The sequence below is a fragment of the Coregonus lavaretus genome (assembly GCF_964263955.1).
Source record: "Coregonus lavaretus genome assembly, chromosome: 34".
NCBI classification, from domain to species: domain Eukaryota; kingdom Metazoa; phylum Chordata; class Actinopteri; order Salmoniformes; family Salmonidae; genus Coregonus; species Coregonus lavaretus.
The window spans coordinates 20,920,507-20,937,052 of NC_140021.1; the positions used below are offsets into that span (position 1 = coordinate 20,920,507).

Here is a 16,546-nt window from a genome sequence, read left to right on the forward strand (position 1 = left end):
ATTTTGTATGTTGAACCACAACCTAAGCTGCCCGCCCATTCTTTCACCAATAGAAGACCGTCCATGCAAACCAATACGTTTGAGATTACTTATTAAGTACTGTAGTTTGATAGGTTTGACATGATGGTCAAAGCCATAAATAAAGTTGTCCTTCCACATTTGGTTCCTGATGCACATTTAGATAATAAGAGGGAGCATAAAAACCATGTCCTACAGTCCTGCAATCAGTTAATGTTTGGTGCATTATTTTCCTCCTGCAGGTCCTGAGGGTCTTGGATTCAGTATCACGTCACGTGACGTCCCCATAGGAGGCTCTGCCCCCATCTATGTCAAGAACATCCTGGCTCGGGGCGCTGCCATCCAAGATGGCCGCCTGAAGGCTGGCGACCGGCTGCAGGAGGTGAGAGGCGGAGTTCATGAAGTCTCTTCTTTCAGAACTTTGGTGAAACATCACAGTATGGTTGAAAAATATATGGCAAATAGAAATCCAATATGGATGGTGTTAAGAGATAGATGGGAGGTGTTGAATGGAGCTGAAGGATAGGACTAATAACAACTAACAACAACTAATAACAGCAAGATAGCTAATGTAGGGCATGCTGTGTCCATAATAAGTATATAGGTTATAGGTTGAGAGCTTTTGTGAAGGAGCACAGTTGGAGATATATGGTATATAGAAGCAAACCGGATGGACATCATGAAAATGATCAGAGAGGTTGAGGGTAGAGGAAGTTCAGGAGGAAAAACAAACAAAATAGAATTATTGTAAAATTGACTGTCCATAAAATGTATATAGTATGTATAAGCTGGAAGTAGAGGCCTAAGCGTTGTTGTTCACTAGTTTACTCCAATTAGAGAAGGGGTGGTGGGGTTGGAAAGTAATAAAGGGAAATAAAAATGTTTTAAAGGATATATATATATATATATATATATATATATATATATATATATATATATATATATATGTATATGTATTTATATGCATGTATGTGTATGTGTATGTGTATTTATATATATATATATATATATATATATATATATATATATATATATATATATATATATATATATATATATATATATATACAGTGGGGAGAACAAGTATTTGATACACTGCTGATTTTGCAGGTTTTCCTACTTACAAAGCATGTAGAATCTAAAACAAAAATCCGGAAAATCACATTGTATGATTTTTAAGTAATGCATTTGCATTTTATTGCATGACATAAGTATTTGATCACCTACCAACCAGTAAGAATTCCGGCTCTCACAGACCTGTTATTTTTTCTTTAAGCCCTCCTGTTCTCCACTCGTTACCTGTATTAACTGCACCTGTTTGAACTCGTTACCTGTATAAAAGACACCTGTCCACACACTCAATCAAACAGACTCCAACCTCTCCACAATGGCCAAGACCAGAGAGCTGTGTAAGGACATCAGGGATAAAATTGTAGACCTGCACAAGGCTGGGATGGGCTACAGGACAATAGGCAGGCAGCTTGGTGAGAAGGCAACAACTGTTGGCACAATTATTAGAAAATGGAAGAAGTTCAAGATGACGGTCAATCACCCTCGGTCTGGGGCTCCATGCAAGATCTCACCTCGTGGGGCATCAATGATCATGAGGAAGGTGAGGGATCAGGCCAGAACTACACGGCAGGACCTGGTCAATGACCTGAAGAGAGCTGGGACCACAGTCTCAAAGAAAACCATTAGTAACACACTACGCCGTCATGGATTAAAATCCTGCAGCGCACGCAAGGTCCCCCTGCTCAAGCCAGCGCATGTCCAGGCCCGTCTGAAGTTTGCCAATGACCATCTGGATGATCCAGAGGAGGAATGGGAGAAGGTCATGTGGTCTGATGAGACAAAAATAGAGCTTTTTGGTCTAAACTCCACTCGCCGTGTTTCGAGGAAGAAGAAGGATGAGTACAACCCCAAGAACACCATCCCAACCGTGAAGCATGAAGGTGGAAACATCATTCTTTGGGGATACTTTCCTGCAAAGGGGACAGGACGACTGCACCGTATTGAGGGGAGGATGGATGGGGCCATGTATCGCAAGATCTTGGCCAACAACCTCCTTCCCTCAGTAAGAGCATTGAAGATGGGTCGTGGCTGGGTCTTCCAGCATGACAACAACCCGAAACACACAGCCAGGGCAACTAAGGAGTGGCTCCGTAAGAAGCATCTCAAGGTCCTTAAGTGGCCTAGCCAGTCTCCAGACCTGAACCCAATAGAAAATCTTTGGAGGGAGCTGAACGTCCGTATTGCCCAGCGACAGCCCCGAAACCTGAAGGATCTGGAGAAGGTCTGTATGGAGGAGTGGGCCAAAATCCCTGCTGCAGTGTTTGCAAACCTGGTCAAGACCTACAGGAAACGTATGATCTCTGTAATTGCAAACAAAGGTTTCTGTACCAAATATTAAGTTCTGCTTTTCTGATGTATCAAATACTTATGTCATGCAATAAAATGCAAATGAATTACTTAAAAATCATACAATGTGATTTTCCGGATTTTTGTTTTAGATTCCGCCTCTCACAGTTGAAGTGTACCTATGATAAAAATTACAGACCTCTACATGCTTTGTAAGTAGGAAAACCTACAAAATTGGCAGTGTATCAAATACTTGTTCTCCCCACTTTATATTAAAATAGATTTAAAAATACATATAAAAAAAACCACACAAAAAAGTATCTTCCTTCTTCCTCCTCTTCCTCCTACTGTATCCCTTCCTCTTCATTAGCCTTGTCATGCTCCAACCCTTTCTTCCTCCTCTTCCTTCCATGGATTTAGAATTTTGTTCTGAGAGACATCCAATCAACATTGTTTTATGTCATATGGAGTAAAACACCTTCAAGCCTTTATGTCCAATGTCATTCATGATCGTTGCATCTACTCCAATGTCATTACCCAGTATGCTTAAGACACAAAGGCTGATTGAATGGGCTTTGCCATTGAAATGAGTCTTAAAGGGATACTTCGGGATTTTGGCAATGAGGCCCTTTATCTACTTCCCCAGAGTCAGATGAACTCGTGGATAAAAAAGTTGTCTCTTCGTGCAGTTTGAAGGAAGTTGCTAACTAGCACTAGCGCAATTGCGAACTTGCATTAGTGCAATGACTGAAAGTCTATGGATATCTGCTAGCATGCTAGCAGATAACCATAGACTTCTAGTCATTGTGCTAACACTAGTTAGCATTGGCTCGCAAAACTACCTCTAACTTCCTTCATACTGGACAGAGAGACATAAAAATGGTATCCACGAGTTCATCTGACTCTGGGGAAGTAGATAAAGGGCCTCGTTGCCAAAATTCTGAAGTATCCCTTTAAATCACAGAGTAGAGTACCTGTAGGGCTGTTTACATTGGGCTCTGAGTGGCTAAACATAGGGAACTGAACGTAATAATCTTGTGTCAACAGTCCAATCAGAATGACATGAAAATCATAGACTATGTAATTGGAAAATGTCCGCTCTTAGAAATACCCCATATTTATTAATGTCAGGCAGTCACTGTTCCTCTACGCAAACAGAGAACGATTATGTGTAGAATGGAATTAGTAATTTTCAAGACAGTACAAGGCAGTAGCACATGTAACACAAGGCAGTAACTTGTATTAATAAATCCCCTATATCTACCTGTTTGTGTGTGTGTGTGTGTGTGTGTGTGTGTGTGTGTGTGTGTGTGTGTGTGTGTGTGTGTGTGTGTGTGTGTGTGTGTGTGTGTGTGTGTCCAGGTGAATGGGGTAGACCTGAATGGGAGGACTCAGGAGGAGGTGGTAGCTCTACTCAGGGTCACCCCCATGGGAGGAACAGTTAGTCTGCTAGTCGTACGCCAAGAGGACTCCTATCTACCTAGAGAAGTGGTAAGTGAACGTCTATCAAATTTACTCACATCACCAATCACTTGTCCACAACATCGCTACCCCTACCCTACGTTTCACACCTCTGATATGGGAGTAGCCCATAGTAGGCTTCAGACGTATTTGAGCTGTCCCTATTCCCAACATAGTGCACTAGTTTTCACCAGTACCCGTTGGACCCTGGTCAAAAGTAGTGCACTATGTAGGGAATAGGGTGCCATTTTGGGACGCAAGAGATATGGACTGGCCTGGTCTTGCCCTTCCTCCAAGTCACATTAACACAGACATTCTCCAGGGGTTGGTTTGTCTACCACTTTCCTATCTGACACTGGATACATATAATCTCTCAGACCCACACATGGATACCACACATGCACGCAAATACACACACACAGACACACACACACACACACACACACACACAGACTTTTGTGAAAGCAGTTCTGGGGTGACTTTCCCTGTCTGGCAACAGATGGTGGGGATAGTAAGGATAGTGTCCTGCCCTCCTTCACCCTCCATTCAGCAGGTCTGACAGTCTCCCTGTCATCTGAGTGGCCTGGCCGACACCAGGGTTTAGGCTTTAACCCTAACTTTACCCTATAGCACTCAATCTGTCTCTGTGTTTACCCTAACTATATCCCATGGTAATAGGACAACAGGGCTTAGCTTTCACCCTAACTACACTATAGCGTACAGGAGGCCTCTGCTTTATCCCTATATGAAACTCAGTCTGCCTCTGAGTTAACCCTGTCTCTACCCCATGGCACGCCATGGCATCCTGGCACCTGGATGAACTTCTCCTGTTCACCCTAGAATCATAACTGGTCAGCCAGAGGAATAATGTCATGGGTTAAGCATTCATTCAGTCTTATTTATACCTAAAACCCCAAAAAGGGATGATGGTTACACTTTCTCTTCTCTTCACTCCTCAACCATGACTTTATTAAGAATCCCATCATAGAGACACAATATTTTCTTTCTTTCTTTCTCTCTCTCTCTCTCTCTCTCTCTCTCTCTCTCTCTCTCTCTCTCTCTCTCTCTCTCTCTCTCTCTCTCTCTCTCTCTCTCTCTCTCTCTCCTCCCTCCCTCTCTCTCCCCCTCCCTCCCTCCCTCCCTCCCTTTCTCTCTCTTTCTCTGTCTCTCTATCCCTTTCTCCTGAGAACTTTCCTAAGTGTGTGTGTGTGTAGTGTAGATGGGAGAGTGCTAGCTTACGCACAGCCACTTCATTACTCTCCTTTTCACATTAGCGTTCAGGTGCTCTGCCACACACATGCACGGACACACACACACACACACACACACAGACAGAGAGAGAGTGGAGCTTTCATGGATCTCAATAATCATAAAATTCTGTTTATGAGGACTGGGATCCACCACTGAGAGTTATTGCAAATAAAGTATAGTGAAGAGAGGAGAGGAACTGGTAATTTCCTCACAGTCACACACACCACAGTAAGTGTGTGTGCGTGCCTACATACATACATACATACATACATACATACATACATGCGCGAGTCTGTGTCACCATAAACGTATCATCCAGGGCCGCATACACTACAGTGGAGTTCTAAATCAGAACTTCAGTAATGTGGTACATTACTGTAGGCATGCTGCTGTCAGAGAGGAGAGAGAGAGGACATTTCCCACACACACAGGATACAGCCATATAAATCAACATGGAGAAGATCAGGTTTGTCTTGTTGATGTTTGCTTTGTAATGTTTAATGTCAGTGGTGAATCAAGCACCACGTCTCTTTTATTGGTATATTGTGGGAGGGGCATGTGTGTTTTATAAGAATTAATTGACTGTGCCTTATGCTTAAAACCACTTTTAATTACAGAATGTGAGATTTTATGATGTTTCCATCAAAACTACACTAACGGTCAAAAGTTTTAGAACACCTACACATTCAAGGGTTTTTCTTTATTTGTACTATTTTCTACATTGTAGAATAACCAAAAAAGTTTTAAACATAAAATATGTTTGATTTGTTTAACACTTTTTTGGTTACTACATGATTCCATATGTGTTATTTCATAGTGTTGATGTCTTCACTATTATTCTACAATGTAGAAAATAGTAAATATAAAGAAAAACCCTTGAATGAGTAGGTGTTCTAAAACTTTGACTGGTATTGTATGTGTTCTCACGGCAGATCAGAAAAGATCAACTGTGATTGTTGAGTAATAATATAATAATATGCCATTTAGCAGACGCTTTTATCCAAAGCGACTTACAGTCATGCGTGCGTACATTTAATTTTTTTATGTATGGGTGGTCCCGGGGATCGAACCCACTACCTTGGCGTTACAAGCGCTGTGCTCTACCAGCTGAGCTACAGAGGACCACCCAGTAGTTGAGCAGGGTTGAGTATTCCTTTATTAATATCTTTGTCTTTGTTCATTTCATTACGTTTGCCTTTGCTGTCATGCTCTCTCGCTCTCTCCCTCTCTCTCTCTTTCGCTCTCTCTCTCTCTCTTTCGCTCTCTCGCTCTCTCCATGACTCAGGGGCAGCGGCAGACATTTTCAAAGAGCAGCGAGCGGATGTGGTAGAGCAGATGGACTGACTTATTGATAGGGCCGTCATTGCTAGCCTTTACCCATCGCTGTCCAAACCCGACAGGGGCAGAGGAAAATGAGCTCTGTCGCCTCAGCCCATTCTCGCCCAACCCCTCGCTCTTCACAGAACAGAGAAGAAGAAGAAGAAGAGTAGATGTCTATGAACTGAGGCTTGATTGAATAAATAAGGGCTTTAGATCAATGGTTGCTATGCCCACTACCGAAGAATTAGAGCTCCGGGGGGATTAGGGGGAGTGAGGAGGGGTGAGGCAGGGTGAGGAGGATAATAGCAGATGATGTGAGCTCCAGAGGGATCGCCCCTGGTGGGGGGAGGTTAACATGCAGGCCCTCTCTGGCCCCAGACGGCCTCATCAGTGTCCTGGCAGGGGAGGTTGTGAGGATAGACGGCAGTCAAATTCCACGTGACCGTTTAGTCATGGTAATTAGGCGTCTCCAAGCTGATGATGGTCATTAGTAGCCTACCAAACTTGCTAACTGCCTGGTACTCAGCACTCTATTGTCCCTCTAATCACTCTGACATCAATGCAAATGTCCTCGAAAATCTAATCAAACACTTAATGAGAGCACATGAGCTTATGTTGTGCAACATTTCTATAGGCTTTGCAATTGCATGAGAAAACAGAGTGATTGCCTCTACTAAAAAGAGGAGGATCCCATCAGCTTTCTATAGGCTAGGCCGACTATATTTATTTCTCAACTTTCCTAATATTGAACACATTGCTTCTCTTTTCAACAGGAGTATAGCCTGCACACAAATCCCACAATGACAAAGCAAAAACATATATATTTTTAATGTTTGCTAATGTATAAAAAAATATACATGAAACATTTACATTTACATAAGTATTCAGACCCTTTACTCAGTACTTTGTTGAAGCAGCTTTGGTAGCGATTACAGCCTTGCGTCTTCTTGGGTATGATGCTACAAGTTTGGTATTTGGTGAGTTTCTCCAATTCTTCTCTGCAGATACTCTCAAGCTCTGTCGGGTTGTATGGGGAGCGTCCCTGCACAGCTATTTTCAGGTCTCTCCAGAGATGTTCGAACGGGTTCAAGTCCGGGATCTGGCTGGGCCACTCAAGGACATTCAGAGACTTGTCATGAAGCCACTCCTGCGTTGTCTTGGCTGTGTGCTTTGGGTCATTATCCTGTTGGAAGGTGAACCTTTGCCCCAGTCTGAGGTCCTGAGCGCTCTGGAGCAGGTTTTCATCAATGATCTGATGAAAGTCTCCCAGCATGATGCTGCCACCACCATACTTCACCGTAGGGATGGTGCCAAGTTTCCTCCAGACGTGACGCTTGTCATCCAGGCCAAAGAGCTCAATCTTGGTTTCATCAGACCAGAGAACCTTGTTTTTCATGGTTTGAGAGTCATTTAGATGCCTTTTGGCAAACTCCAAGTGGGCTGTCATGTGCCTTTTACTGAGGAGTGGCTTCCGTCTGGCCACTCTACCATAAAGGCCTGATTGGTGGAGTGCTGCAGAGATGGTTGTCCTTCTGGAAGGATCTCCCATCTCCACAGAGGAACTCTGGAGCTCTGTCAGAGTGACCATCGGGTTCTTGGTCACCTCCCTGACCAAGGCCTTCTCCCTCGATTGCTTCGTTTTGGCCAGGCGGCCAGCTCTAGGAAGAGTCTTGGTGGTTCCAAACTTCTTCCATTTAAGAATGGGGACCTTCAATCCTGCAGAAATGTTTTGTTACCCTTCCCCAGATCTGTGCCTCAACACAATCCTGTCTTGGAGCTCTACGGACAATTCCTTCGACCTCATGGCTTGGTTTTTGCTCTGACATGATGCACTGTGAACAGTAGGACGTTATATAGACAGGTGTGTGCCTTTCCAAATGATGTCCAATCAATAGAATTTCCCACAGGTGGACTCCAATCAATTTTTAGAAACATCTCAAGGATGATCATTGGAAACAGGATGCACCTGAGCTGAATTTCGAGTCTCATAGCAAAGGGTCTGAATACTTATGTAAATAACCTATTTCTGTTTTGGCAAAGATTTCTAAAAACCTGTTTTCGCTTTGACATTATGGGGTATTGTGTGTAGATTGATGAGGAAAAAATTTAATTTAATAAATTTTTGAATAAGGCTGTAATGTAACAAAATGTGGAAAAGGTCAAAGGGTCTGAATACTTTCCGAATGCACTGTAAGTGCATAGATGACATGTATTTTGTTCCCCTGCCCCTGTTTCGAGGCAGGTGCATGATAATGGTCCATTCTAAATCAAAACTAATTTCACACATATTTTATTTAGCATATGTAAAGACAAGATTAAATCAAGAACAGTCTGATAGGTGACAATATTAGCCTATCACTTGTGATTGATGCCCAGCTTGTGTGCAGTAAGTCAAGAAACAGTGTATGCCTTTTTTTTGCAACTTTTTCAAATCATAGTCGCACACCTCATATAGCCTAGTCCATAGACCTATATTTACATTTACATTTTAGTAGACGCTCTTATCCAGAGTGCATACAGTTTCATGCTGGCATTGCAAGCACCATGCTCTACCAACTGAGCTACAGGGGACTATATGTTTTGATAAGGTTTGTATCACAACTAAAGTGGCCACATATATTTTTTTTAATTTAAACAATTAATCCGCTTTACAACGGGTGTAGAGCCTAACTGGCATACATATGTGAGTTTCAAGATAATTTTCACCATATAAATGCACTACATGCATAATCACATTTGAGAATGGTGTTTTCCCGCTAATTGATTGCATCTTGGAACATGCGCCTACTGCAGTGTGAGCATTGCTGCGCTTATAATGTGAAGAAATAGCCTAATAATTTATCAACATTTTAAGCTAAATGTTCTGATCTGTTGCGTCAGCCTCATTGCTTAAAAAAAGTTTTTGGATGCTAGTGGTTGTATTAATTTGGGATCTATCGCATCCCACATCTGTTTTCTTTCTCTCACAGAATAGAATAGGTAAAATGTTGTACTATGGGGAATGGTTGCTGTTAGTTAGGCCTACTCATCTTGTTGGCTGACAAAAAGTAATTGTGGACAGTTCTTCCAATATCTTCAATATGCGCCTCAGAATTGGATAAGATGCGCGCAGTTGCATCCCCAATGTGTTTGTCTTCACTTGTAGCCTGTGAGAAAGACCCAATCATGTGACGGGCACTGGCTAATAAGAATTTAGCTATCTGAGAGAGCTGTGTGAGTGAGAGGTGCTTCGGAGCACGCAGCCGGGAGAAGGGAATTATAATTATTATATTCAGCCCAAGGACACAACAGCCACTGGCTGCGAAAGGCATGGATTTTTTTAGGGGGCATTATGGCCACACAAAATGGATGCTACCGGGAAATTGTCAAATTGTGAATGACAGACTGATGAAGTGTGTACAGCCTGCGCAAAAAACTAAGCAGAGCTCATGCCTTTCATGCCACTTTTTTCAAATCATCATTAGAGTCGCATCATGCAGCCTTAGAATGTATTTAAAATCAAAACATACAGCCCAATGTTTGTATCTAAATTAAACATATAGGAGGACCTGTTTCTTTGTTAACCCCTCAACACAGAATAGCACTCCCTCAAATTGTTTGGAGAAAATATCCTTTCTATTTTATTCAGCTATGTTCAATTGTATTCTTCATACTAAAATAATTCCACGGAATTCTAAGCAAATATTTTCTGCTAAATTAACTAGTGTAGCCCACAGCCATATGGCATAGCCAGATCAGGGCCTAACATAAGGACAACTCAGAGTATGCTATTCTGTTCTTCTGAAATAGACTACATTTTATTCATATCATGTTTCTTTAGAGATGACTAAAATAAATAATGGATTTATTGTGATGGTGTAGGTTATATTACATGGATTTATTAGACTTTTTGTAGGCTATGTGTGGAAGCCATGAGATACTAAATGTGTTTATGTTAATTACGGTCAAGTACTGTGAGACCGGCAGTTATTTGCTTGACAATCACTGGCTGACAACATTTCTTGACCGCCACAACCCTAGGAGAGACTCAGCTTGACACTTCCTGAGTCACCTCCACTGTTAGCTATGGCTGCAGGCTATGGCTGCATTCCAAATTACACCCTATTCCCTATATAATGCACTATACAGGAAAATAGGTTGCCATTTGGGATGCAGATCATGCTGACAACTCTGATCCTCTGCACTGCCTAGGCTGGGAATGGTGAGTTTGGATACTCTAGACTTTTCATGTCACGAATACCTCATGTTTTGCATTAACTACTTATACTCCTCCATGGCTATGCTAATTGCATGTGTGTGTTTTTCTGTCTCTGTGTATTTTCTTCCACAAGTTATTGTTATTGTGTTCCTACTATGGTAGGATGAGATATGGTAAGAAGGGAGTGCCATAGAGAAGGACAGGATTGAGTCCTATTGACTGACAGTGAGTGAGACATGGAGGTTAGAAACTTGGTGATAGGGGGAGGGATATAAAGGGAGCGGAGGGAGATATTGAGGGAGAGACAGCGGTAGAGTTGGGGGGGTGGGGGTGGAGGGAGAGGGAGAGGAATAGAATAGAACGGGCCAGTGCACAATGTAACAGTCTCCGACAGTCAGGTATTGAAAAGCAATCGCCATGGAAATAACAAAACAACACAGAATCCTAGGAGACCCAACCTGTACTTGATGAAACCTTACCTCTGCACTTCACAGTGCTAAGAAGCTACTCAGGGCATAGTCCCCAGTCAACACAGACACACACACACACACACACACACACACACACACACACACACATCTAGTCTCCAGTCCCCCCTTCTACCTCTCTGAATAATTCATTTCTGCAGACGCAATTACCCGCTACACTAATACCAGGAACGATAGGAGCGGTCGCGCACGGCGGTGTGAGAACATTAAAACAGCACAGCCCTCACACGCAATTCCGACATGCAAACACAGAGGCTAACCACAGTACCCACCCCCCCACCCCCCCGCCACAGCACCAACACGCCATTGTCTGGTTTATTTATCGTCACATTTATCTACCCACCGTGCAGCACTGCTGTGTGTGCTTACAGCCAAGAGCGACATGTCGGCACCCGGACACCACAGGCCAAGATTGCATTTCACCTTCCACTCCTGTGATAAATAAGTAAATGTCACGCCTCAGTAGCCACGCCGGCTGGCCATACCGCAGAGAAATGAGTTACTATAGTCCCTACTGCTGTGCATACCAGGCCTTAAACACAGAGACAGCCCTGATGATGTCACGAGAAGTCACAATTTATTCACCTGTTGAGTTGGTTTAGGTTTTAAGCTGCCGTCTGCTGTGTTTATTGTTATTGCTTTAAAGTGGTTGCCCACTTTGTTGTCATGAGTAAAGCTGTGTGTTTGTGTGTGTGTTTGCATGTGTTTGCGTGTGAATGTGTGTGTTTGCGTGTGAATGTGTGTGTTTGTGTGTGTTTGCGTGTGTTTGCGTGTGTTTGTGTGTGTTTGGGTGTGTCTGTGTGTGTTTGCGTGTGTTTGTGTGTGTTTGCGTGTGAATGTGTGGGAATGTATGTGTTTGCGTGTGAATGCGTGTGAATGTGTGTGTTTGCGTGTGAATGTGTGTGAATGTGTGTGTGTTATTCGCTTTTGTGTTCTCACATCACGTCCATTCATTTCAACCCCCCCCCTCAATAAGAGCTCCATCCAACCCCCATACAGTATGTTAGCTCTACTGTTATGTTCGGTCTTATTTCCATTCCCTCTAGAACACAGACTCCCTATAGACACTGAGGCCCAGAGATTTGGTAACAGAGCCCCATGCATAGAAATATTATCTATTATTCTATTTCTATGGCCACAATATCCCCCTACTACTAGAATCAGACTTGGACACTGACTCTCTTCCAATATCCATACTAGCATAGTTAGCATGTATCAATGCAATGTGTTGGTCATGCATTCTAAGTAGTATGCAAGTACAGACATTTAACCCTAGCCCTCATCTAAATAGGTGTTGATAGGCTCAATTACATCCATATTCTCTAACAGCCGCATCATAAACCATGATTCATATTTATATCATGAACATAACACACAGCCGATTGACCCTAAGTGCATGCTTATACCGTCAGTCCCTGTAGAACTATAGAGTCAGCATCCCAAATGGCACCCTATTCCCTATGTCATGCACTACTTTTGACCAGAGCCCATCAAAATAAGTGAACTAAATGGGGAATATGGTGCCATTTGGGACGCACATCGAGTTGTCATATGAAGAACAAATGGGCGTTAAAGGAACATAATGATTATATGATTCTCCATGGTGACTGTTATGTTCTGTAGTTCTGCATCACACATTTACATTCACACCAGTGTAATTAAGCAGTACATTAAAACCTGTCTTTATGATCATATCACAGTTGTCACTGATCCATTAGGAGCCGTGTCTGCCAAGCAATGAGAATCTTAATTGCGCAATTAATTACAGTCCTTCTGAATGATGTGTCAGTGGGATTGATGGTTTGCGCCCAGGCAAAGAGGCAACAGGCAAATGAGAGAGAGAGAGAGAGAGAGAGAGAGAGAGAGAGAGAGAGAGAGAGAGAGAGAGACTTCTTTATTGACTCATTTCCGCTGGTCCATATCAAAGGGGTCCCCACAATGTTTTCTACCACTAAACACATATACAAACTGTAATGGCTGCAATCACAATCGCCCCATTTAAATGCGTATTGAAATAAAAGGCTGCTGGGTTGGTTCCCTTGAAATGTATCTGTAAGTCAAACAAGCATGACATTGTTTTGCTTTCCCAAACCATGCCAATGAACCTTAATTGAACATTCAATTTCCAATGGGTCCAATTATCCTCCGCAGATGATATTGCTTGTTTTTTCCCAATCACCCCAAAATGTAGACAAAACAATTGATAAAACATAATAACATATATATTTGTGATTTTTTGTAAGTGTCTGTGTGGTACGGTATTGTTGTGAATGGGCTCCTGTACATATCAAATCAAATGTATTTATAAAGCCGTTTTCACATCAGCAGATGTCACAAAGTGCTTATACAGAAACCCAGCCTAAAACCCCCAAACAGCAAGCAATGCAGATGTAGAGACACGATGGCTAGGAAAAATTCCCAAGAAAGGCAGGAAGCTAGGAAGAAACCTAGAGAGGAACCAGGCTCTGAGGGGTGGCCAGTCCTCTTCTGGCTGAGGCTTCTGCAGGTGTACCAATGTGGTTTATCCCCACTGGGATCACCAGGGGTGGGGTGAGGAGATGGTGAGGGGAGGGGTTATGGGGGTGACTGGGTTCATTCAGCAGTGTCATATTGCACAGCTCTGACAGGGCCACGGTTCGCTATCTGTCAGCTTGTCTGTCCCCATAGCAACGCCCCAGGAGGGAAGTGATGTCACGGCTAACAGTGCCCATTGATTGGCTGATTGAGGTTGTTGTCGTGTTTGCCAGATGAGTGTGGCGCCACGACAGAGAGACAGAGAGAGAGTCTAAGAGAGAGAGCGTAGGCCCAGCGTTTTACCCTGTGGATAATTTAGAATAAAACATGTTCAGCTCATATTACCCAGGATCTTTTGTTTGATTGTGATAAACAATGGTGTCTTTTAACAAGGCAGCGTGTTCTGTTCAGCAGGGCCAGAGAAGTGTAATCTTCACTGTTAACGTAATTAAATGTCCCGCAAGGATGAGGTAATGTGCTGCAACTTTTGCAAAAAAAAGTGCCAAAACTGCTGTTCTCTTTATTTCCTTCATAGAGTAAAAACAATTATTGTCTGATTGATACAGAAATCAGCATTCCAACCATGTTGCTAAATAATGAGTGTTTTAATTTATCTCTGGATGAGAGACGAGACACTTAAGGTGTTGACTCAGTGGTCTGTGCTCCTTCCCTTTTTAACATGAAATAAAGTAACACATTCACAGTGTTCCTGAGTGATATAACCTTAAAAAAGACCAGCTGTACAAGTATCATTTCTCCTCATCATGCAGTAATGAGAGAAATGTTACACATATCCTGGAAGTGATCAACCCCTGGCTTAACTTCTGAGAACCTTTTTTATTTACAGTACAAGTGAAAAGATTAGTCACCAACACAGAAAAAGGAAAAGCATTTGAAGGAAGTGGTGCAGAATGACATAGGAACTGACAACCCTCAATTTGATCATAAGTGCAGCCATTACTCTCTATTGTTAGTTGTGTTGACCTTCTCAAAGTATAGAGCTGTCTCTCTCTCTCTCTCTCTCTCTCTCTCTCTCTCTCTCTCTCTCTCTCTCTCTCTCTCTCTCTCTCTCTCTCTCTCTCTCTCTCTCTCTCTCTCTCTCTCTCTCTCTCTCTCTCTCTCTCTCTCTCTCTCTACTGACTTGGGGGGGCTAATGGTACTGCCATTTCAGTGCTATCATTTAAGAATCAGAGGAACAAAGAAAGGGTTTGGGTCATTTGGGGGTCTCTCTCTCTCTCTATCCCCCTCTCTTTAACTCTCTCCCCCCCTCTCCTTAACTCTCTCTCCCCCTCTATGTATCTCTCTCTCTCTCTCCCTCTAACTCACTCTCTTTAACTCTCTCCCTCTCTCTATTTAACTCTCTCCCTCTCTTTAACTCTCTCTCCCCCTCTCTAACTCTCTCTCACTCCCTCTTTAACTCTCTCTCTCTCCCACTCTCTTTAACTCTCTCTCCCCTCCCCTTAACACTCTCTCTCCTCTCTTTAACTCTCTCTCTCCCCTCTCTTTAACTCTCTCTCCCCTATCCTTAACTATCTCTCTCCCCCTTCTCTTCAACTCTATCTCTCCCACCCTCTCTCCCTCTCTCTAGAAATCTCCCATTCCTGCTGTTTCCCCCAACTCTGAAGAAAAATGTGTGCCATCGATCAGTGTGAGCTCCATGGATTCACTCCAGTGTTTTACTATAGCACTAAGCCTTCCTCTCCTGCTGGGACAAAAATGGACATTCTCATTTAATGGGCCAGGATATTTAACTTGTATTGTGTGTTTGAAGCAGTACAAAATGGTCCCATGTCATTTTCTCCCCGTAAATTTTACATCCACATGGGCTTTCTCGTGTTTCACCAGCCAGATGAGTTTCTGCCTCATTGTTTACTAGGGATTTTAGGCTGTTGTTTTGTTGTATTGCAATCACTGTTCCAAGTTGGGTTCAGAGTCACACACTCATGCACTTAAACCCAAAGTGTGGCAGAAGACAATGCCACTCCGTTAACGACTTTCAAACAGTTTCGGTGCGCACCACCTGTTTTCATTTAGTACTTTTCAGCAGCTGTTACCTATAATTACGCCTGCCGTTATACTGCGAGAGGAGGGGTGGTGCATGGCGGGATGGTGATATTGTAGATCTGGTTGATAAACAAAGTAGTTTAGGGGAACCTATGAGGACTGAGGACACACTCCACCTCCCGAAGGAAGGGTCCAACCCAGTACCCACCCAGCAACACACACCCAGCCGGTTGAAGTGTGAAGTCGGACAAACCAATTGCTTTTTGACTCACAATTAGGTAGAGAGAGCTGTATAGTAGAGTTGGACACTGTGCTTTGTGTTGTGTTAAAGCCTGTACAGCAGATGTTTAATGTAGGGCTTAGTTAAGATGTACTACAGCCTGTGAATAGAACTGAAAGACTCATGTTTCCATTCTTTGTCACAGACCCATTCTATGTGGGAAAATAACATAATCCAACCCACTCCAGTGAAATAAAGGCAGCATTGAGTGAATTAGAGCACGACCCAGAAACTCCAGTATATCTGTCGCTCAGATTGAGCTATGCTGCTGTTACTCCTTTTGTGCTGTTTGTTGTAAAACTATGCAGACATACACACGCACGCACACACACACACTTCCCACCTCGCCATGTCTTATAAAACTATGCAGAGAGACATGTTGATTGAGCTTCCTTCCACCACTTTACCCTCCTGATCCCCTTTCATCAAAACTGGCTTAATTCATCCAAAACGGTCCATACATTAAGCCTGGTACAATAATATCCCTATAGGTCAAGCATGTTTACCTCTAAACCTGGCCCACACACACACACACACACACACACACACACACACACACACACACACACACACACACACACACACACACACACACACACACACACACACACACACACACACACACACACACACACATACACACACACACACACA

The 16,546-nt window shown here is 43.0% G+C and overlaps 1 protein-coding gene across 1 annotated transcript in view; it reads left to right on the forward strand.

Annotated features, from left to right (window-relative positions):
• Positions 1–16,546, forward strand: part of LOC311108900 (partitioning defective 3 homolog) — a gene marked incomplete at its 3' end in the record, with an annotated part of 333,622 nt that overhangs the window by 155,763 nt on the left and 161,313 nt on the right. Inside the window, exons 10-11 of the mRNA XM_084151692.1 lie at positions 261–400; positions 3,739–3,867. Coding sequence (XP_084007818.1) covers positions 261–400; positions 3,739–3,867 — 269 coding nt within the window. The remainder of the gene's footprint in view (positions 1–260; positions 401–3,738; positions 3,868–16,546) is intronic.